The 24,724-nt window shown below is 36.1% G+C and overlaps 1 protein-coding gene across 3 annotated transcripts in view; it reads right to left on the bottom strand.

Moving 5' to 3' along the window:
- The window catches only part of LOC150110488 (palmitoyltransferase ZDHHC6), a 191,842-nt gene that overhangs the window by 75,368 nt on the left and 91,750 nt on the right, over positions 1-24,724 (bottom strand). For all 3 annotated transcript variants that reach the window (XM_090394109.1, XM_090394116.1, XM_090394126.1), the window contains one exon: positions 10,749-10,802. In XM_090394109.1, coding sequence (XP_090250235.1) covers positions 10,749-10,802 — 54 coding nt within the window. The remainder of the gene's footprint in view (positions 1-10,748; positions 10,803-24,724) is intronic.

Genomic DNA, 24,724 nt, shown 5'->3' with positions numbered 1-24,724 from the left:
AGGTATATAAACTGATTTTTTCCATTCCCTAAGTCATGTAGTTGTGATCCAAATTCTTTGACATAGGGCTTTGAGCAGCTCAATGGGTATTTCATCCCCTCCTGGTGCTTTCTTACTGGATAACTGTTGCAGCGCCCACCTGATATTAGCTGTCCTGCCTGTTTGGCCATAGTAGGACAATTTACAGCTGCAAGAGACCTGGTATAATCCAGGTAGGTATAGGGGAAGTGGCTGGTCTTAGGTGGAGAGGATAAGGGATGCTAATTTCTTATATGGTTTGTAACAGGTCATCAGGTGATATTTTTTAGGATTTTGGTTAACTTTTCAGAGGTGTTCCGGATGTAAGGAATGGTGATAGATTTAGTGTGATCTTTGTTATGAAAAGGGGGGGGGGGTTGTGGTTAACTGGTTTTAATATTTTCTGGATTTTTTGGGAGTTGTAGCCATTGGCTAAGAATGTGTTCAGTGATTAGGGCATTGTCATCTGAACAGATTAATTTTTCCCTGCTATATAGGTTTTTTTATAATCCCATATTGTTGTGAGGGGGGGGGGGAGAATTGTTGGTGAATGTATCTGCCTGTATGGGTTGGATTTCTGTAAACAGAGAAAGCCAAGGATCCATCAGGATGGTGTGTAATCAGAGTGTCTAGGAAAGGAAGACTGTTGTTTTTTCTTTTTCCAAAGTGAACTGGATTCTGGGGTGTTGGTTGTTTAAGTGTGTTAAGAAGATGTGAAGTATATCTGAGCCATGTGGCCAAATAGCGAACACATTATCCATGTAGTGTAGCCAAACAGTGGGTGTTTGTGGGGCTGAGTTTAAGGCTTTTTCTTCAAAAGTCTCCATAAAGAAGTTGGCCAGGGGTGGAGAGAGTGGTGAACCCATGGCTGTCCCCTCTATCTGTTTGTAGAATTTTCTTTGCCAAATGAAATAGCCTGAGTTCATTTTGAACTGAAATAGGAATGAGATATCGGGAGGAAATTTGGCTTGGATGAGCTCTAGGGTAGTTTTGAGTGGGACATTCATGAATAGGGAGGAGACATCAAAACTGACTATTATGTCAGTGTATTGAAGTGAGAGGTTTTCTATACTGGCTTGGAAGTGGCTGAGTTTTTTTTTTTTTTGTGTGTGATGGTGTGTTGCCAGAATAGTATGCGAGCGCTTCGGCTAAATGTTTGGCTAATTTGTATGTGGGAGAATCAATGCCATCCACAATGGGACTTAATGGCACATTTTGTTTATGGATTTTTGGTAGTCCATATATTGGGGGGGGGGGAGCTAGAGTTAAAAGGCTTTAGCTTGTTAACAACTTCCACAGGCTAAGAAGTAACCTTCTTAAGGAGCCTTTGGAGTGTTCTGATTTAGGAGCTGGTGGGATCATATTCAATAGGGAGGTAGGTAGACCGAATCTAACAATAAAGAAGTAAACTTACCTGTATAGTCTGTTTGGTTGAGAACCACAGTGGCATTTCCCTTATCCGCTTTGGTGATTACTATTTCTCTGTTGCTCTTCATTTCTTGTAGAGCTTTATATTCTTCTTTAGATAGGTTGGTTTTGCTTTGGTAAGAACACCAGTTACATCCAGTCTGATATTGTTGGAAATATGGTTGGGAAGGTTGCGGATTCCATGTTCTACCTGTATATGTTCTTAGCCAATGGCTACAACCCCCCAAAAATCCAGAAAATATTAAAACCAGTTAACCACAACCCTCCCTTCATAACAAAGATTAAACTAAATCTATCACCATTCCTCACATCTGGGGCAATTCTGAAAAGTTAACCAAAATCCTAAAAAAATATCAGCTGATGACCTGTTACAAACCATATAAGAAATTAGCATCCCTTATCCACTCCACCAAAGACCAGCTACTTCCATTAGACCCACCTGGAGTATACCAGGTCCCTTGCAGCTGTAAACTGTCCTACTATGGCCAAACAGGTAGGACAGCTAATATCAGGATATCCAAACACAATGACTACATCTGGTTTCACCAATATAGCTATTCTGGGCTTGCGGACCATGCTCTAGATACCCGCCACAGAATATGATGGAAGAAAGCCACTTTACTACACTGCAGCAAATATAAATATGAAAGATTGTTCATGGAATCAGCCTCAGCTCTAAAAACTTCCCAAACCTCAACAAATTTGGGAAGCTTGCATCATGAGAACATCAGCCTAATAGCCAAGACAACCCAATTTAGCCCACTAGGGGGAGGGGCACCTTTAGGTCTAGGAACAACATTGGTTACTCTCTTTGGCCTTATTTGCTCGTTGTTAGTGCCTGTGTGAATATATTGTAGTTTTATGTTCCCATGAAGATGGCAATGTTACATTGCAATCTTCATGGGAACATATGTTGTAATTTCCTGAAATAATTTAATAGTCATGTGTTACCAACGTATAAGCTTATCTACAAGAATTTCTAGCATCCCTTGAGTTCAAAAACAAATAGGGTTAGGAGGAAATGGATATGCAACCTTATCAAGCAAGATATTCACGAGAGGAAGATAATGTGGTAGTAATGAGAGAGAGAAGTTATGAAATGTTATGAAATATATAAGGAAGAGGCCAAAAAAGTTACTAGTAATGTGAAGAGCTAAATCAGAATATGAAAAAAAAAAAAAAAAAAAAAAATTGGCTGTGTAGGCTAAAAAAACTACCCAAAAGAATTTTATTGCTATGTCACAAGTAAAAAAAAAGGAATGAATGTGCAAGAATAACTTGACTGAATGCAGATAGTCCTCTTGTCAGAAATTGATGAAATTGTTCAAGTAATGAGTGCTCAGTTTGCTAAAAGATATACAGATAACACTTAATCAGAAGTCAAAACAAGTCAATGGTTTTCATTACTTAAAACCATATTTGACTTCAAATTTAAATGACATAGCAATAATAAAACACAGACTCTCCATAGCATGGCCAATAATGAATAAACATAGTAATAATTTGGAAAAACAATAAAATTCCTACAACTCTAAAAACGAAATTATACAAAATTATAAAACAGCCAACAGCTCTCTCCTGGACAGATTAAATTAAAAAAAAAAAAAAAAAGGAAGCAGAGAGAACTATTAGCTTTTGAAGGGAAATTCTTCAGGAAAATAAATAAACATCATGGAGTGTTTGGGAGCAGTGAATGAGGAGAAAGAGATAGAGAGACTTGAGTGAGCAAGGGATATATGTACAATTGAGCAAACTTGATGTGAATAAGGCTATGGGACTTGATGATATATCATCACATATTTTGAAGGAATGTGCAAGGGAGTTGACATCTGCCTTGGCATATTTGTTTAATATGAGTGATACATTAGGTCAAGTTCCAAAGGAGTGGAAAGAATGGAAGATTGTACTGCTTTGGACAGGAGGTGACAGAATTTGAGCATTAAATTATAGGCCAATCTATGTGTCAGGTGTTGTGGTTAAAGTGTTGGAGAGGCTCGTGTGAAATAGGATGGAGAATTGGGTTGACAACAGTGGCATTATCATTAATGGACAGCATTGTTTTGTTAAAGAGAGGTCATGTTTTAGCAATCTGCTTATTTATTACAATAAAGTGACAGCTGCATTGAGGGAGGAAAGAGATCTTGAGGTAATGGTGGATAAAGATCGAAAATTTAGAGGACATTTCCAAAAATGTGAGAACAGAACAAATTCTGGCAATGATGTGGAAGAAGTGACTTGTAGAAGTAGGGAGATTATAGTTTTATTGCATTAAGGCCTTGATTAGGCCACATATGGATATGGAACCAGCGACCAAATCTGTGCACAGTATGTGCACAGATTTGGTCAGCTGGTTTGCAAAAGGATGAAGAGATATTGGAAAGGATCCAGAGGCAATTGACTAAAGTAATTTCAGGTCTCTGGAATGTTGAGTATGAAAAAGGTTCAGAGGATGCAAATTGCAGAGTCAAATATAAAGGAGGAAAGGGGGGGGTAATATGACAGAGATGAATAAGTTGGTAAAGGGTTGTTTCAGGTCTCTAGAATGTTGAGGATGAAAAAAGGTTCAGAAGATGCAAATTACAGAGTTTAATGGACAATTGGTCAAATTGCAGTCTAACTCTATCATATTACTCCTCTTCCCCAAAAGGAGGAAGAGGGATAATATGATAGAGATGTATAAGTTGGTAAAGTTGTAAGATTAATGTTGAAGAGGTTTTTCATAAAATGGTGGGAGATGAGGGGAGAACAGGAGGTCATCCCTAAAAGCTGTATAAGGAGGATGTGAGCAAAAGGAGTGAGAAGCAGAATTTTTGCACAGAGGAGTTGTGAATGATTTGGAATGCATTACCTGAGAGCATCGTGTCTGCAGAGAATTTGAATGTATTTAAGACACAGTATGATGAGCAGTGTGTGTGTGTATGACAAAGGGACCTCCTACGATGAGTCTGTGACTCCATGGGGATCATGGGATAATAATAATAATAATAATAGAACTCATAAAACAAGTGACTTAATTTTTCAGGAAATAACAATATTTTCCTATATTTCGGCAATGTTACTATTGCTTTATTAATGTGACCATCATTAGGGATCACAAAAAAAAAAACAATGATATGTGCATATGCAGGCACTAACACTGGGCAAATGAAGCTGAAGAAAGGCAATAGAAGTCAAGCTTATAGTCCTAAACAGTTCCTCCCGAGTGGGCTAAATTGGGTAGTCTTGGCTAGTGGGCTGACGATTTTAGAATGTATGCGTTCCAAATTTGGGGCAGTCTCACACACCCAGTTACTATGGGCAAACAGGCAGGACAGCCAACGTCAGAATATCTGAATGCAAGGACTCCATCTGGTTCCACTCAGGACTTCCTGACCATGCTTTGAAGACCCACCACAGGATACACTGGTAGAAGGCTACTCTATTACACCACAGCAAAATAAATATGAAAGACTATTCCTTGAATCTGCCTGGCGTTTGTGTGGCTATGCTATGTGGATGATGTGTTCTCCATTTTGCCAGATGGCCTAGATACTAAATGTGTTTAGGAAATTGTGGAATTTCCTAACACATTTGAACAATCAACACCTCAGAATCCAGTTTACCTTGGAAAAGGAAAACAACAAGTCTCCCATTCCTAGACACTGATTACGCTCCAGCCTGATGGATCCCTAGCGTTCTTTGTTTACAGAAAATCTATACATACAGGTAAATACATTCACCAGCAGTCACCTCCACCCCACACACCAACAATGTGATAATAAAAATCCTATTAATGAATTTTGCCCTGTTATATAGTTTTGCCTTTTGTTTGCACGTGAAGTAACTTCATGACTGGGCAACTCACACATAGAAGCTTGCCTTATTACTGTAAGCAAACTTTGTTTGCTTATACTTGGATAAAGGATTAAACTAAGCATATAATTTCTTGGCATCTTTAATTTATAGTATAACCAAGTGGAAAAACTTTCAACTTCAGTCTGGTTTACTGGACACTTTGTTGTGAACAAAGGAAAAAGTAAATATTAATGAATAATTTCAGAGACTTTTATGATAAAAATAAAAAATCTGAAAATGGTCAGCTAAGAGTGTAAACAAGATCAAAAGAAATTCAATGTGTGTGTGTGTGTGTGTGTGTGTGTGGTGGTGGTGGTGCGGGAGAATCTACAAATGGCCCCTTTAAAGCAGATGTAAAGACAATATATGATATACATTTAAGAAAATGAAATGTGCAGGCATCTAATTTAGAGAATGTTGAACATGAACTTACTACAACAAAAAAAGGCAAAACTAAAATTTTTATTCGCTTCACGAGTGATAAAAGCCAAAAAACTGTCAGAAGTACCAGTTTATACAACAGCTTATGAAGGCTTATCTTTTCTCTACTTCCATTGATATTGGAAAAAGAATGATTGCAAGAGGTATCAGTGATTTATCCAAATCAGCAGTAACCATTAAAAATGCACTAAATTACACCAGTCATATTCAAAAAACACTAGTATATGAAATAAACAATATTTAAACATAGATGTTCACTCTACTGGGAGAAATTTTTTTGAATATTGAACTTTTCCTCCTGTACAGTAGTAATGAAATTGCTTAGAACTTATAGAGGAAGAAATAAGCAAATATCATCTCTATCTTTCTAAAGATGTAATCTGTATAAATTGATGGTTCATCAGTTATGACCAAATTTGGTAAATTAATCAATGCCAAACAGCAGCTTTATTTTGTTTATATATGCATTTAGGAGTAATGGGCATAATTTATAAGTCAACAGTAATTAAGAAAAACTGAATTTAAAACTTGTAGAATCTGAATGGGAAAATGACAATGAAGATGATAAGGGTGGTGTAATTATAGAAAAGTCTTATAAGATAGCACTGTTTCTCACGATCTGAATCACAACTAGAAAGTATTACTAAATCGCTTAAGGAATTGAACAATGTACATACGAATATAAATTAAATTACACTTTAATTAATATTTCCGATATTTCGCCAACATCATGTTGCCATCTTCAAAGAGGCACATCGGAAAAAATTACCAAAATCTTAAAAAAAACATGACCTTATCTCCTGTTACAGGCCATACAGAAAATTGGCATCCTTTATCCGCTCCACTAAAGACCAACCACTTCCCCTAGACCTACCTGGTGTATACCAGGTTCCTTGCAGCTTTAAACTGTCTTACTTTGACCAAACAGGCAGGACAGCAAATATCAGAATTTCTGAACACAAGGACTACATCCGTTTCCACAAGTACAGCCATTCTGGTCTTGCAGACCATGCTTTGGATACACGCCACAGAATACGGTGGAAGAAAGCTACAGTAATACACCGTAGCAAATACAAATTCGAAAGACTATTTATGGAATCAGCCTCAGCCCTAAGAAACTCTCTAAACCTCAACAAATTTGGTTGTATGCAAGTGCCCCAAATTTGGGAGGTTTACATCAGCAGACCTTCAGCCCAACGGCCAAGAACACCTACCTAGCCGCTAGAGGGCACCATCAGGACTTTTAGGAGAACAATAGCTTCATCTATTCATTCTCAGTTACTGTGTTGTATTGCCTACGTGCACGTGCCTTTTTTTGTAAGTTCCTTTTGAAGATGGCAATGTGACGCCGAAATATCGAAAATATTTATTAAAGTGTAATTTAATTTATATTCGTATCTACGTTGTTCATTCCTTAAGTGATTTAATAATGCATAACCAATGTATAAGCCTGTCTACGAGAACTAGAAAGTAGTTAGAATTTTTAGAGGCTCGGCAACCCAAAATGATAAATATTTATAAAAGTATCTTATAACAGAATCTGGCAAAGAAATTGTCTTGCAATTAGATTCTAAAACTAGTCAGAACAGTTTATTGTCCAAGCTTGAAAGATCTGGGATGAGATATTGTGTGCAGAAAATTAACTGATTTAGATTCAAGTATTAATTTCTAGGAAGATGAATTTAATTTATCAATTGCGATGTATATGCTAATGCCTACAAATTTAGCACGATTTTGTTTAGGGCACCACAAGAAAGGTGAATTCCCCACTTAAATAACAAGTCTGCATGCATTCCGTGATTCGTACAAATCCTATTCATGGTCACTAGTGTTGTGTGGAGAGGTTCCAGAACAGAAGATTTGTTGTTAATGTGTTGAGACTACACTAATAGTTGAGCATCGTCAGTGTTTGTATCCCATGTCTGCAAATCAACATAAAAGTTTGCTAGCGCAGTAATTTAATTAAAAATTCATGGAAATTACAAACAAAAACTGATTTGAAAATGTAACTTAAGTTGCTCACAACATTTAAAGTTAATAAGCAAGAATTTTTTTTAAAAAAGTGAAAAGAGAAGGGGGGGAGGGGTAAAAGGAAAGGGGGAGAGGGTAAGGTAACTGGCACAACAGAGATCTAAGACTATCTCAATACAACAGCATGTTTCAGCACAGATCTGAAAGGGAATTTACTTCTACTAATCAAGCATGTACCAAAAATTATATCCAGTTTAAATGATAACACTATTGATTTTATATTTTTTCTGAGCTCACTTTATTCAGGCAGATAGTGGAGATGCTTAAACATAAGCACAAGTAGCAGTATCATTATGTATATTTTTTTGTTTTTAGAATAACTGTATTTTTATTATTTTTTTTGTTGGAATATTTATGATTGTAATAAAAGTTTGATTTAAAAAACATGAATTCAAGTAATTACTTATTTTTCTTTCCCATATACTTGAATTCACTTCATTATCATCAAAATTTATTAAGAAAAATGTTTGTTTTTGGAATATCAGTATTAGTACTAGTATCCGTTTCATAAATTAAAAATTGAAATATCAGCATTAAGATTTTGATCAGTATTATGAACCCTAAGTGTGGGACCTTATTGGAGACAAGAAAAAGTGAAGTTAAAAAAAAATTTACATGTTTCCCAGATTATCTAACCTATAGCCTACCTACAATACTAAATGTATAAGTTTTAGTAAAACTAAATGTATAACCTTTCACAGATAGAATTCACATTATAAAAAAGAGGAGGGGGGGGGGTAAGAGAATAGATATATATTAGAGACACATGAGGAGCTGAGATTAATTGGGGGCGGGGGGGGGGGGGGGGGGGAGAGCAATCACACAGAGTTGTAAGTTAATGGTAAAACAGATTCCCGGAATTGAATGAGCAAATGAGTGAGAAAATAAATTCTCTTTAGGGTGGTAGATGCAGGGAGTGATGTTGAAATGAAAGTTTATTTTTCACTTGGTTAGAGTATAATAAATTTAGTTTAATCCTTTATCCAAGTGTGAGCAAACAAAGTTTGCGCCTGAAAGTATCTTCAGGACTAGGGCAAGGTGATACAACACCAGGGCAACTCGTTGCAAAGGTGTAGCAAGCTACCAACACTCCTGTCTCAGTATCTCCTTTAATGCAAAACACATCTCCTTGCGGATATGTCTAATGTTATGCATTAAGGGAAGGGCCACTACCCAGACTAGTTTCGACCTTTACTGAGGTCTGGGTAGTGGCCCTTCCCTTAATGCATAACATTAGACATATCCGCAAGGAGATGTGTTTTGCATTAAAGGAGATACTGAGACAGGAGTGTTGGTAGCTTGCTACACCTTTGCAACGAGTTGCCCTGGTGTTGTATCACCTTGCCCTAGTCCTGAAGATACTTTCAGGCGCAAACTTTGTTTGCTCACACTTGGATAAAGGATTAAACTAAATTTATTATACTCTAACCAAGTGAAAAATAAACTTTCAACATCTTTCTCTAAATCCAGAGTAATTTATTAAAAAAAGGGTGGCACACCATTTGGCAACTCCTATAGGTAGAGATGACCTACGAATGCTTCTGCCTAGTATCTCAGCTTGGGCCTGGCTCCCACTGAAGAGACCTCAATAAAGGTCGAAACTAGTCTGGGTAGTGGCCCTTCCCTTAATGCATAACATTAGACATATCCGCAAGGAGATGTGTTTTGCATTAAAGGAGATACTGAGACAGGAGTGTTAGCTTGCTACACCTTTGCAACGAGTTGCCCTGGTGTTGTATCACCTTGCCCTAGTCCTGAAGATACTTTCAGGCGCAAACTTTGTTTGCTCACACTTGGATAAAGGATTAAACTAAATTTATTATACTCTAACCAAGTGAAAAATAAACTTTCAACATCTTTCTCTAAATCCAGAGTAATTTATTAAAAAAAAGGGTGGCACACCATTTGGCAACTCCTATAGGTAGAGATGACCTACGAATGCTTCTGCCTAGTATCTCAGCTTGGGCCTGGCTCCCACTGAAGAGACCTCAATAAAGGTCGAAACTAGTCTGGGTAGTGGCCCTTCCCTTAATGCATAACATTAGACATATCCGCAAGGAGATGTGTTTTGCATTAAAGGAGATACTGAGACAGGAGTGTTAGCTTGCTACACCTTTGCAACGAGTTGCCCTGGTGTTGTATCACCTTGCCCTAGTCCTGAAGATACTTTCAGGCGCAAACTTTGTTTGCTCACACTTGGATAAAGGATTAAACTAAATTTATTATACTCTAACCAAGTGAAAAATAAACTTTCAACATCTTTCTCTAAATCCAGAGTAATTTATTAAAAAAAAGGGTGGCACACCATTTGGCAACTCCTATAGGTAGAGATGACCTACGAATGCTTCTGCCTAGTATCTCAGCTTGGGCCTGGCTCCCACTGAAGAGACCTCAATAAAGGTCGAAACTAGTCTGGGTAGTGGCCCTTCCCTTAATGCATAACATTAGACATATCCGCAAGGAGATGTGTTTTGCATTAAAGGAGATACTGAGACAGGAGTGTTGGTAGCAGGGAGTGATGAGTGAATGAAATACACCTTCAACCATGATAGTGAGTGTGTCTACATTGAAAGATTATACTTTTAAGGTTTTCTAAACTTTAAATTTTGTAAACTTTTCTAAAAAAGTTTAAATTCTTCACAATGAACAACACTGAAAGAGTTAAGGTGAGGTGATTTGTGTGGAATGGGAAGGCCTCCTGATAAGTCTACTGACTCTGTGAAAGCACAGGAATAATAATTAAGCAAGATATACTGTTTCAATTATTTTGACAGAGCAATTAAATTTGTGTATAGAGTAAATTTCTCTCAGTAATCTATAAGCTGGAAATTTACAGTAGAGAAATTGCTAATGTAATTAATATTGCCTCTATGCCTTTAACAAATATGCCAAAGATATTAAAAAGGTTAAAAATTCAACAAATGAAATTTTACCCTGACAAAAGCAAGTCTTTAGTAATAAGATGAATTATAATCATAAGTATCGAATACACCTACCTTTGTCACAATCCAAGACTCAATACTGGTTTCATTCTTTAGTATAGATTTCATCTGAAATGATGAATATATTTCTATACTTCATTACAATACACAGTATAATATATTGTACTTCATTGTAGATACAAACAACTACAGCAAACTTACTCACATTTTTCTTTTTTATGTCAATCCTAAAGGTTGGTAAACCTATACTGCATTTAATGCTGCAGATAGGCTAAGGATTAGTATCAGAAATCTCACTAAGGAGACCAGAATTTTTTTTCAAGCCAATTTAGGTTTCTAATAAGCAGAGCTGTGGTCTCAATCTGGGTAACAAAAATCATCTACCACCTAATGACTTTCCCAAGCATCCATGCTGTCCTGTCTGTTAATCGGAGACTAGCAATGCTATCCACTCGGTCAACGATGTCAAACTACCAAAAAGTCACAGCCAAAGTTTGTATCAACAATTTTATTTTAAAGGAAATTCACTACAGCAAACCTTCAAAACAATAACAAATTATTCCTTTGATCCACACACATTAGTGAATGTGTATACTGGAAGTATAGTGCATATACATATGCAAAATACAGGCAAAAACGTTGAATGAATTAATAAAACTAAAAAACTAAACTAAAATTTCAACTTAATAAAAATAAAAAATAAAAATTCTGAAATTAAAAGAAAATAATGGCCTATCAAGATATTAAAACATCAAGACATGTTTTCAATATTATTTTATCTATTACATGAGCTTCAAAACAAAAATTGAAATAAAGTTATCAGGAAAAAAAAAGTTATTTTTAAATGACAATCCCACCCAAAAGTTAGATGACATAGTCAATAACGACTATGTCATCTGCAAATCGGAAATTATTTACAGGCAACTAAAGTTATATGTAGGAGTTGTATTCTTGAAAATCACTGCGTATATTGAAAATGATTAAAACAGGAGGCTTATAACATGGTATAATAGAGGTTACATTCCCAAATGAGCGAGATTTTGATCTTTCAAAATTAATTTAATCATAAATGCACCCATTTTTCACACATATTAACCCTCAGCCCATGTTGCTGTTTTCGATCAACGTAAATCATGTTGATGTGATTTTTTGTGTCCGGGGCTTATTAAACGATGTCTTTATTGAATAATTAAGCTGGCATTCACAGAGCACATTGTTAATATTCCAAAACATGGTACAATCAATAACAATAGCAAAAAAAAAAAAAAAAAAAATTAATAATTGTCTTTGAATGGTTTATTTACTGTAAGATCAAGGGGTTGGAGTTTTTTTGTTAAAACACCTGGAATGACGACCAATTTGGAATACTTACAATTGTTTTAACTTCTGCTGTCATGTGTACCCTACACGAATCCAACACTAACAAAGATTTTGAGTTGAAAAATACCATTTTTCTCTTTCGCCACACATTCTCTAACCAAAATTTCATAACCTCGGAATTTATCCAACGTTTATCATTAGCAGTAACAATAATATCTTTGGAATCACAACCTTTTGGAACAGTTTTTCTTTTGAAAATCACCATCGGTGGTAGTTTGGAACCATCTGCAGTTACGCAGAGAACCACAGTAAAGTTAGACCTTTCGTGCCCTATTGTAGCAACTGAAACCTCTTTTGCTCTCTTCAGATTCACAGTCCTAGAACTAGGCATGTCAAAACTTACGGGAACCACATCCATATTCCCAAAGTGACAAGCATCAACCCCACACAAGTTTTCTCTCAAAAACAAACGAAATTTAGCTACTTTCGCTTCCCAGTCGCATGGCAAATTTTGTCCAACACTAGTGGAGGAGTGCACACTTAAATTGTTTCTCTTCATAAATCCAAAAACCCAAGATAGGTAGGTCTTGAAATCTTTTATATTATCGTTTTGTGCAATTCTTTTTGATTCCTGTAACACACGGACAGTAGATATTCTCATACCTTTAGCTCTTTCACTAACAATCCAATCAAACATTCCTATGGTTGGCCACAAGCACCTTCTAAACCTCATAGGACGTTTCCTTGTATGTAAACATTTCAGGACTGTTTCAGCCTTTCGCCATTCATGAACACTACTTTCTCCAACACTGAACAATCTACCAGCTTCACGGTTCCCTTTTTCCTTTGCTACTTCTACCACTTCAAGCTTGAACTGCACTGTGTAGGATTTCCTCCGAGAAGTACTTCTGTCTTCCATGGGTAATTCATATCTAATAACAAAATATAAACAAATAATGAATTACTTTATGAAATATTTTAAAACAGGATGTACGGAATAATCAACCACTGCTACTAGCAATGCACATGCTTTTAAAGAATTCCTCCATCCTTTGTCTGTACTTCCTAACTCTACTGCTAGTTGGTGCATGCGCATTATCTATACACCAAAAGGAGCGATGAAAATGTTGGGAGTGTGCATTATCTATCGAAAAATACAGTACAATAATTATTTTTGCAATTGAAAGTTGCTAATTTTACAGCAATCATAAAAAGGTAAAAAATGGTATAAATGCATGATTTTTTTTATTTACATGATTTATTTAATAAAAATATTCATTCAAATTGTATCTTTTACGTTACTCGCAACAGATCAAATGTTTTGATCAGTATGCAAAACAATAATGTTCAAAATATCGTCCGTTATAAGCAAGCTCCATGCGTCTAATGGATAGCGAATATTTAACGCATCTCCTGATGGAGATGGAAAATGCATTCGAATATCCGATGATCAACGACCACGTGTTTCCGGAACATTTGAAGACCACTTGTGACCATTTCTACTTAGAATATAAGGTCTTCGTCCCACAGTTGGAGCAACTGGCCACTCGAAGTTCTCTTCGTCTTCTTCATCGGTGGAAACATTTTTGCCTTCTTCTTCTGTTTCTAAGTGTTCATCTTCTTCTACTTTATCTCCTTCTTCGGATGCCTCACTCTCGACATAATTAATGGGCTCACTCTCGCGGAGAGAATAAACAATCTCGTTTGAATTGCGAAGAGCCATTTTTGGAGCTAAAATTTCGAAAAATGAGCATATTTCAAAAACTAATGGATAGTGATTTTATTGAGGCTAAAATTGTTGTAAAAATTTTTTTAACACTTACCTCACCCTTCTTAATAATTTTTGCACAAAAATATCACCAGACACAGTAAAAAATCGAAAAAGAGCACAAACTCAATATTTTAATTGACACCTGTTGCTCATGTCAGTGGGACTTTTGTCCTTCAGCAACTTTGAGGCCTCTTTACCCCTGAAAGGACAAACCAAAACTAACAGACTATCAGCTTGCATTGTAGTGCTCGGCCTAAAGTTTTTTTACTGCTATCACAGATGGTCCTACCTGTCCCATCCTAAAAGATATTACAACCAATAGTTTTTGGCTGGACAAAAAAGTCCCACCGATATGGGCTGAGGGTTAAGGCATAAGAGTAGTAAATAAAATATTCTGCACATATAACTATTAAACAAATAACTATTAAAGTAGTTCTTTATTTTAAAAATTAATACATCATGCAACTCTCTCAAAAAATATTCAGTGAAAATCTGTGTGATGTTATTCAGCCCTTATTCACTCTCCAAACAGGTAATTTTGCCTTTACATATCACTTCAATGACTGCAGGTTTTCTGAATTATACACCATGAGGGATGAGAGGTGTTATTTTGTAGTCCTTGGAAGCACCATCTCCTAAAAGCAACGTGCAGCAGTCTTTGGAAGCTTTGAATCCAGGCAACATCTTCTCTTCAATGGATATTAAATACAACTGGGCATACACATCCAAAACATGCCACAGTCATATCTAGGTTAAACATCTGCTTTGTTTTGAAGAGATTATGAAATTCTTCGGCAGTAATGTGAACTGCAGCTCCAGCCTCGCCAGTCGTTGAGATTGTGGAAAACATAACTGTTATAGGGGTATCACAACTTGCAGAAAAAGGCATTGGATACTTTCATCTTTTGTCAGATCTTCATATTTACAGATAAATACAATACTGCATAGACCAAAAAAGCAGCAAGAACACAAAATGGAAACTCAGCATAGCAGACGAATGGAGATAGTAAACAAGATACATATGTGGAATCCTCCACAACCTTGGATCAGCGATAATCTTGATGTACAGAAATGAAACCATGTATAATGAGAGTTACCTGTATTTTGCACCTCGAATTGAAATTTCCCTTATATTATCTTTATGACATCCATTGTTCTTTCCAAAAGTATGATAAAGATACTTAGGTTTTCTTTGTCTTCTGCCTCTTGTTATCCAAAACTATCTTCCTATTTCTCCACATTTTCTCACTGCAACCTCAGCATTGTCATGGATGTTCTGCAATAGACATATCAAATTCCATAACAGGACAATTATCCCCTGTTTAAAAACTCCCCATATAAAAAAAACCTTGTGTAAAAAAAAAAAAACTGGACATTAACCTCCGTATAAAAATAAAAACTCTTTAAATAAAATTTCCTTGACACAACAAACAATACAAAAAATTATTTGACAAAATAAATCTTAAAATAAATTTGACTAAATAAAAATTTAATTGATCCAACAAAATATGGATACAAATTTAAAATTATACTAACACCTAATATGCACATTTTAGGATATAGAAAGAGAGAAAAATAAATTCATTTAAAATATTGAATCTTACTGAACAGAAATTCATACAATTCTTCAAAAGCACCCACAACTTCGTCTATCAGAACAAATGCAAGAGCCAGCATCATTCTTAATTTCAGTGTGAAGTCGGAATCTTCTCGGTAATGTTATTGCAAACCATTCTCTTGAATTTTCCGGTAGATGTTTTGACTTCGATGAAAGAAACATCCTTTAATTTCACTGTCTGGAAAACTTTTTTCTAAACTGTTTATAACTGCCAATTCAAAATAGTTCACAATGCTGATTGGCTTCAAGACATTAGCATAGTTAATGTCTCAAACAGTTTAATATATGTATCCTGAGTTTTGTTTGGCAGTAATGCATAAACATACAGAATGGTTCGTCCATTAACTAGTGCATGAATGGTATACAGTTGGAAAAAAAAAAAAAAAAAGCAAAGGAGCTGTTTTGAAAGTCCCATGAAACCAGTGAGATGTTGTTTCCAAGAGTCTGAGATTGTCGTGTGTTCCAAAGATTAACATTCTGTTGTAATTGTCTGAACTGGAATGAAACAGAAGAAAATCATGGCCGTTATACGTAACTCTGTAAAGATCTGGAATATCGATTTCATCAACATTCGACAGAATAGGTAATGGATTATTAACAGCTTGATGGTGATGTATAACATTGCGATGTAAATGAGCTGTCGGCAACTTGGCTTTTGCATCTTCACTTATTGTTGAAAGATATTGGGTGATAATTTGATGCAGTGCTTCTTCAGTGTCTTCTGCCATTAATTTGTTGAACTACTTTGAGAACTTCTTGTTGTGCTGAATCCGGACCATGAGAATGATCGTTTAACCGTCTCACAAGCTCTTCTCCACGGAGTTTAATTTTAGCTTTACATTCGCTCTTGTTATGCCTTCTTTCACACTCAAATGATACACCATTTTTCAATTTTTACATACACATAATCTTCAAAAATCACTTTCTCCTTTCCTTCATTCAATTTTACAAATTCTATCATGGATAGTCAAAAATATTTTATAAATATTATAATAGATTGAAATAAAATATTTTGTTTTCAATTTCACTTCAACAATAGTTTTGACATGCTCAGTGTTATTATCAAGACTACAATAATTCACAAATGTAAGTTACTTATTTATATACAAATATTTAACCATAATGTTTACAAGTTTACAGTAATAAGACGAAACAGACTGAAAATTATTTGTTGGAGGAGATTCCTAATCCTATGATCTTAACGTAATCCTAAATCGCTTCATGATGGTCATAACAGTTAAGATTCCAGGAAAAATTAGTCTTGTCTTGGCATATAATTCAGATTAAAGAAACTACAGGTAAATATTATTAACAAAATTACCTGATCCTAGAAATGTCATCAGTCCCTTTGATTGTGTGTTCAAAGATAACACCCAAAGAAGATTAAATTGTTATTCTGCATTCAATTTATTTTTTGTTATTGCAACTTTAAAACTTTTTTTATTTCTTTTTTTTTATCATATTTAGTTTCATCTACCAATATTTCAAATGGGAGGATTCATTGTCTGGATTTTTTTGCATTAATGTCCTGGGGTGGGGGGTATATGTTTTTTTTTAACAGGAGGTTATTGATTGGGGGGGGGGGTTGTCCAGGAGGTAATTGTCCTAGAAGCATCAAATTCCTGTCCACTGCATAAGATTTGATTGCAGTGCATGCAACTTTCTGATATATATACTGTGAATGCTTTCTGAAAGTCAACAAAACAGGTATAAACATTTTTATTTTTACATATAGCTTTGTGCACAATTAATCTTAACATTAACATTTGGTACCCAGTACTTCTGTCTCTTCTAAATCCTACTTGCTCATCTTCTAGATTTTCTTCTATTAGTTTCCTTAATCTTTCTTTTTAATATTATTGTATATTTTAATATATTGAGTTGATGTGAAGTCATTAGCCTTTATATGTGGCGCTAGCGTCGCCGTAGCACGTGGCGGAGAATTTGAGCTGTGCAAAAGAAAGTGATTTTTAATCGGTGAATAGTCAGCTTTTTTCCCCGTTTTTGAGTGCTAAATTGTTTCTCTGAATACGAGTGTACTTCAGTGGTTGTTTTTTGGAAGTTAGTTGCTGTCGCGATATAATATATTTTGGTACCGTCGGAATCGAACGCGTAACGGTGGAAGACAAAACGAAGCTAAGTTACTGTATTTAGTTATATTTCATTTTATTTAATTATATTTAGTACTTAAATGTTCTGATGTTTGTACTTTTTTTTCCTCTTATTTATTAATTGAATAATTATTAAAGATTAGGGTATAATTTGACAAAACACGTCACAGATAAGTATGGCACCTGTGCGAAGGAAAATGGCGGCCAGTAATGAAGGTTCGCCATCGTTATCAAAAAACGGTAGCATAAAAGAAATGAGTCAGTGTACTAGCTGTGAAATGTATGCTTTGCGGAGTGCGGTCGGAGTGTGGTTAGATGACAATAAAGGATTGAATGTGTGTAGAAAATGTAGGGAGAATGCGGAATTGAAGTGTATTTCGGATCGTGAGTGTGATATTTTTGTCAACCTTCAGAATGAAGGAAACAGGGATATGACAAGAAACGGCAAGGTTGTACATGAAAATTGTGAGAGTGTGAATGTAGAAAGTGTGAATGATAGTATAAATGGTTTCTCAGAGAACAAAAAAGATGAGATAGATGCATTGAGTGAGATCGCGTTGTTGAATAGTGCGATAGAAAGAGCAAAACAGCAGCTAGAGTGCATGAACAAAAGTAGACTGAATGAACCAACCAATAATAAAAGGTATGACAGGAAAAATAGACGTATGAATGTGAACATGAACAAAATGAAGGATAGAGTGCTGTATGGAGACTCGTTAGTACGAGGTGTGTTAGTAGAGGATTTGACAAAATCGTACCAACCTGGTGCGACCATAAAGGACGTAACTGCGTCTATTAGAGAGCAAAAGGAAAGGGTGAAAGAAATGATTGTTGTGGCAGGTACGAATGATTTGAAAGGAGATAAAATGGAAATGATAGAAGACCTGAATGAATTGTTTGAGGTAGCAAAAGAAAAGAGTGAGAGAGTTAGAATGATTAGTCTTTTGCCACGGTATGACAGTGAAATGTTTAAAAGGAGGGCTATAATTGCAAATAACTTTATGCGTGGGTTATGTATGACGAGTGGTGTGGAATTTGTTGATGTGTGGAGTGAGTTTGATGGGCGAAAGGATCTATATAAGATGGATGGCTTGCATTTGAATGGTTACGGTGTAAGAAGACTTGAGAAAGTGTTGCTGAATGTAGTGGATGTGCAAATTCAGAGAAACTAGATTTGTTAGGGGGGGGGACTAGAGATAAAGTCCTTATGGAGGCAGTTGAATGTAAGAATGAATATAATATGCCAGAGCAAATAAGGACAACAAATCTGAGTGGCATAGTTAATATAAGGCATCAAGGTAGGGTTGGGGCTAATGGGGGTCTTAAATTCATGTACACTAATACTAGGAGTATTAGGAACAAGAAGGAAGAGTTTTTGGCCATGGTTGGCACTTCCAGACCACAGGTTATAGGTATTAGTGAAACATGGCTGACTGTAGATGATATAACTAGTGGGATTGAATGTGATGGGTAAAGTGTGTTCAGGAATGACAGAGAGAATAAAATGGGGGGAGGAGTATTGTTGATGATAGCTGATGAGCTCCAGCCAAGGAGAATAGAAGTTGAATTGCAGGATAGAGAAAAGAGCACATTTGAGGCCATTTGGTGTGAGATTGTGGCTAGCAGAACTAAATATACAATTGGGTGCTGCTATAGACCAGGTGATGGAAAAGATGGTGGTGACAGTATGCACAAGCAAATAGAAGAAATGGGTGGAAGGAGGGTGATTATTATGGGAGATTTCAACTATGGTCGCATTGATTGGAGTGAGGAGAGGACGCACGGAAGGAAGGAACTGGATTTTATGCGGTTATTAAGGGATAACTATCTGCGACAGCATGTAATGGAAAATACTAGGGGTCAGAGAGTGCCTTGACCTAGTAATTACATCTGAGGATTTGGCTGTAACAAATATGACCACATTGCCACCAATCGGTGAGAGTGATCATAGGGTCTTAACTTGGGAGGTGGCTAAAGGTGTAGAATTTTCAATTAAGACAGGGTACATGTGGAATTATCGGGCTGGAAAGTATGACAAGCTTAGGAGTTTGATTGGTTCAGTGCCATGGCATGTACAACTGCAAGGACTAGAAGTTGATAGTGCATGGGAGGTAGTTAAGAAGTGCTTGCATGAAGCAATGGCTGACTGTATACCTAGAGTCCGAATAATAAATCAAGTAGGGGTTAAATGGATGAATAACACCATTAAGCTTGAGTTGCAAAAAAAGAAACAACTATGGAGGGAATTTAAGGAGAAGGGTGACCGGCAGGCACATGAACGGTATAAAGCGCAGGCCAGAAGGGTGACGAGTGTGGTAAGAAAAGCAAAAAAGGATTACGAAAGAACATTGGCCATGCAGGCTAAAGAGAATCCTAAACAGTTTTTTAGATATGTAGCAAGTAAAAGGAAAAATGTACATGGCAGATTGATTTTAAAGAATGCCGATGGTAGGGAGGTAACTGAATCAGTTGAGATAGTTGAGTTACTGAGTGAGCACTTTGCAAAAGTATATCATCCAGGTGGTGACATTGCAGAAACGAATAAACCAGTAGATTATACGGGAATTGTGGTTAATGAAGTGGAGGTGAGTAGTCTATTACATAACCTCAATGTCAATACATCTGTGGGATTGGATGGTATACCAGCTCGTGTTGTACGAGAAGCAGCTAAAGAATTGTCAGTACCCTTGACCATTTTGTTTAATTTGAGTCTCGGGTCTGGGTTAGTCCCGAGCGGGTGGAAAGAGGGGAAAATAGTTCCACTGCATAAAGGTGGTTCCAAGACTGCTGTAGTAAATTACCGACCGATTAGCATATCAGGAATCATTTTCAAGGTCTTAGAGAAAATAGTCAAGAGGAAAATACAAGATTGGATAGAAGAAAATGGGATACTGTATCGGGGACAGCATGGTTTTGTGAAGGGTAGGTCATGCCTCAGTAACTTGCTCACGTATTATAACACAGTGACGGCTGAACTGGATAAGGGTAATGGGTTTATGGTGATTCTACTGGACCTTGCCAAGGCCTTCGACAGGATTCCACATGGAATTCTAATCAGTAAATTGCAGCATATGGGAATGGACATAGGGTTGGTGAGATGGATAGGAGGGTGGTTGACGGAGAGATATCAGAGAGTGGTTTACTCGGGAGTAGAGTCCACAAGACGGCCTGTGACTAGTGGTGTGCCACAAGGATCTGTTCTTGGACCACTGCTGTTTAATTTGTTCATAAATGATATAGGAAATGATCTGAGAGGAACAGTTCATTTGTTTGCGGATGATGCGAAGTTGGGTAGGGCAATAGTGAATGCAGATGACGTCAAAATTTTGCAGGATGATTTGGATAGATTGGAGGTCTGGGCTAAGGAGAATGGATGTCAGTTTAATGTGGCAAAATGTAAGGTTATGCATTTTGGGGTGAAAAGATTGGCGGCAGTTTACTGCATTGGTGGAACCGTGCTCCAGGAAATTGATGAGGCACGAGATTTAGGAGTGTTGGTAGATAAGGAATTGAAATTTAGGGGATACATTGCAAAAGTGACCAAAACAGTTCATCAAATCACTTGGTTGCTGAAGAATACGATGACAAGCAGGTTATTGTTCCTCTCTATCGAGCCTTGATAAGACCCCATCTAGACTACTGTGCTCAGATTTGGTCACCTAGGTTTCTTCTTGATGGGGAGGAGGTGGAGAGGATCCAGAGGCGAGTGACCAAGATGATAGCAGGTCTGTGGAATGAACCGTATGAGAACAGGTTGAGGATTTGTGGGTTGCAAAAATTGGTTGATAGGCGGAGGAGGGGAGATATGATTGAGACATTCAAATTACTGAAGGGTTTCTATAGAATTAATTCAGAAGATATTTTTGAGAACAGGGCTGGTTGTGGGAGGACTAGGGGACATCCATGGAAACTGGGCAAAAGTGTGGTTAGTAAAGGTGTTAGAGCTGGGTTCTTTACTTTTAGAGTAGTGAATGAGTGGAATGCGCTCCCTGAGTCTGTGGTGGATGCTGTGACAGTGAATGAGTTTAAGGCGAGGTATGATAGATACTGTATGAATGTCAAATAGTTGTGATGAATATGATTTGGGGCCTCCCTCGATGAGTCCAATGACTCCCTGGAGTTGCCCGTAATAATAGTAATAGTAATAATAATAGTAATATTATCATCATCAGAAATACTTTTTCTACAACTCATTAGAGCATCGTTCTGTAGTTTTTGCAGTCTATTTTGCTTCCTTTCTTTGTGAATGAGTATTAAGATTGATCTTGTCCATTATTTTTGTGCTTTTCCTTCATCCCATGCAATGTTAAATAACTGGCATTGTTTGTCTATAATAACCACACCACCCAAATGCTTCATGGCTTTTCACATATTTTACTGTCTTCATAGCCTCATTCCTCAATATATCTGAGATATGAGGTTATGACAAAAATAAAATAAAATAAATTAATTAATATACACACACTGCTTTGCTTTAATGTTCAATCCCACTATGATAGATAGGCTAGTGATTAGACAATACAGAAAACATGAAAAAGTTCCAAACATGGAATTCTTTCAAGCTACTTTGTGCGTCTACTAAGTAGGGCCATAGTCTTGCACCAGGTAACGAAATTCATCTACACGTACAAGACGTTCCGAAATAAAATATCCATGACTATAGCAGAATACAAACACAGTTTGTTAGATAGAGAGTGACTACTGCTCTCACTCAATTCAAGACAGCATGCCTTATCTTCATAATCTTCATATATATATATATATATATATATATATATATATACATATACAACACACATGTGCACACCTATTAATGTTATATTTTAATTTTATTAATGAAACCTAACTTAAAAGAAAAAAATATAATAAATCTCAATATAAAAATAAGACATAAAAAAAAGGGGAGGGGGAAACAACATATTATATTAGATTACCGAGTCCTGTTAACCATCAGTATTCATTAATTCCACTTTCTTTTAGTGTAATTTTCTGAACTGTATTCATGTAATTAATTTATAATTGTTAATTATATATATATATATATATATATATATATATATTTATTTATTTATTTATTTTATTTTTAACCACAAGAGATCAGGCAAGGCAGATTAATGTAGACTGCTAAGTTTATTTACAAATGCCAGGATCATCAGAAATAAGGAAGACAAAATTGTTTCACTGATTGAGTTGATCCGCCCCAAATCATTGGAATAAGTGAAACATGGTAGAATGAGGATAATATCCTGACAAGAATAGAAATGGAAGGGTACTACTATGTTTATCACAAGGATAGAAAGGACAAGAAAGTAGGGGAGGTGCTTCTGATGACAGCAGGTGAATGTCTGCATAAGGTAGACTGAAAGAGGGAAATAATGGCAATGGTTTTGAAGAAGTGTGGTGTGAGGTGGAGGTTGACAGAAAGAGATATTTAGATGGATGTTACTAGGGAATATGGAGGGTGGTGAAGAAATGTATAAGCAACTTGGGTTAGTGGACAAGGGAAGGGTGATTATTATGGGTGATTTTAATTATAACAGGACAGATTGGAATAAAAATATAGCATTTGGGAATAAGGAAACTGAATTTCTTGAGAGACAACTATCTTAGTTATCTCTTGCATAGGTAAAGGAGGGCAGCACATGAGGAGCGAGAGTTTTAGATCTGATTATTTCAGAAGAATGATTGTGAATGGGGTTTTGCACTTCCCTTCAGTTGGTGAGATTGATCATGAAGTGATCGCCTGGGGTGTGGCTAGCCATATGAACACTTCTGTGAAGAAAGGATATATGTGGAATTACAAGGCTGGTGATTATGAAACCTTAGGAGTCATGGAGTGAGGAGTTGAGCAGAAAAGAAGTAAATGCTGCTTGGGAACTGACAAAGAGATAGTTAACAGCATCAATATGTGTGTGAATGTATTCCAAATGTCAAAAGGCTGAATAAGGGGTGTCAAGTGGATTAAATGTGAAATCTGGAGGAAGAAGGCACTTTGAAGGAGCTCAGTATGAATAATGGTAACAATCAATTACATGAGGAGTATAGAGAGCAGGCTAGGAATGTGACTCAGTACGTAAGGACAGCAAAAGTGTAGTATAAGTAGAAATTAGCAAATCAGACCAAGAAAAACTGTAGGGAATTGTTTAGATATGTGGCAAGTACAAAGAAGAATGATTAAGGCAAGATGACGTTAATGGATGAAAGTGAGAGATTAGTAACTGCTGCAAAGGACAGAGTCAAGATGTTCTGTGAGCAGTTCATAAGTGTGTTTCATCCTCAGTGTAAAATCAGAAGCCCACATGTAGAGAATGAAATGAGAGAAGACTTACTGGTGAGTGAGCAAGAGATATATGAGAAGTTAAGTAAGCTAGAAGTCGATAGGATGAAGTCAATAAAGCAATAGAATGATGACAAATCACCATGTATTTTAAGAGAATGTTACAGGGAGTTAGCATTGGCCTTAACCTGCCTGTTTAGCAAGAGTCTTGCAACAGTGCAAGTCCCAAAGGAGTGGAAAGGTAAAAATTGTTCCACTTTGCAGAGGTGGTGATAATGTTACAAAGGAAATTGTGGGAAATTATATAATGATAACAGAACACAAAGAATTGACAAGAATCAAATATAAAGATCATAATACCATGAAAAAGTGTAATTGCAAACATTAATTGGATACATAAGAACCAGAAGAGTATATGAAATTATAAATTCAAAATTTTATTTAAAAATTTATTTATAAATTGAATTAAATTAAAAATGTAAATTTAATGTTAAATTTCAAAATGTTACATTAGCTAAACATCACTTACTTGAAATCTTCATAATGAACTAAATATGCAGTATACCATAAAAACAATCTTTTAAACATAAAATGCTGTGTTGCCACACAAACTTCATGACTTTTAATTAAACTTCGAATTATAAAAATACTTCTTCAATTTATAGTTCTGAGAGAACAGTATCATTTTGGGTCTCTGTCGAATTAAGAAGCTTAGTTGGAAAAGTGATTAGCTTTGCCAATCACTTTTCCCCTTCCCCTGAGATGACTAACACAGGCTAGCTATTCAGTACTTTTGATTATAGTGGTGCAGTGTGTGCACATTTAATTTATTAAGATTTCAGGTACATGACATTAACTTATGCTAATATAACATTTTGATATTTAAATATTAATCCTGCTTTTTCTTTTATAATTTCATACTTTTCTAGTTCT

Source organism: Typopeltis vanoorti, chromosome 1 (genome assembly GCF_054136105.1).
Source record: "Typopeltis vanoorti isolate ZY-2024b chromosome 1, IOZ_Tvanoo_1.0, whole genome shotgun sequence".
NCBI lineage: Eukaryota > Metazoa > Arthropoda > Arachnida > Uropygi > Thelyphonidae > Typopeltis > Typopeltis vanoorti.
The sequence above is the reverse complement of the archived record's forward strand: the minus strand, read 5'-3'. Positions and strand labels throughout refer to the sequence as shown.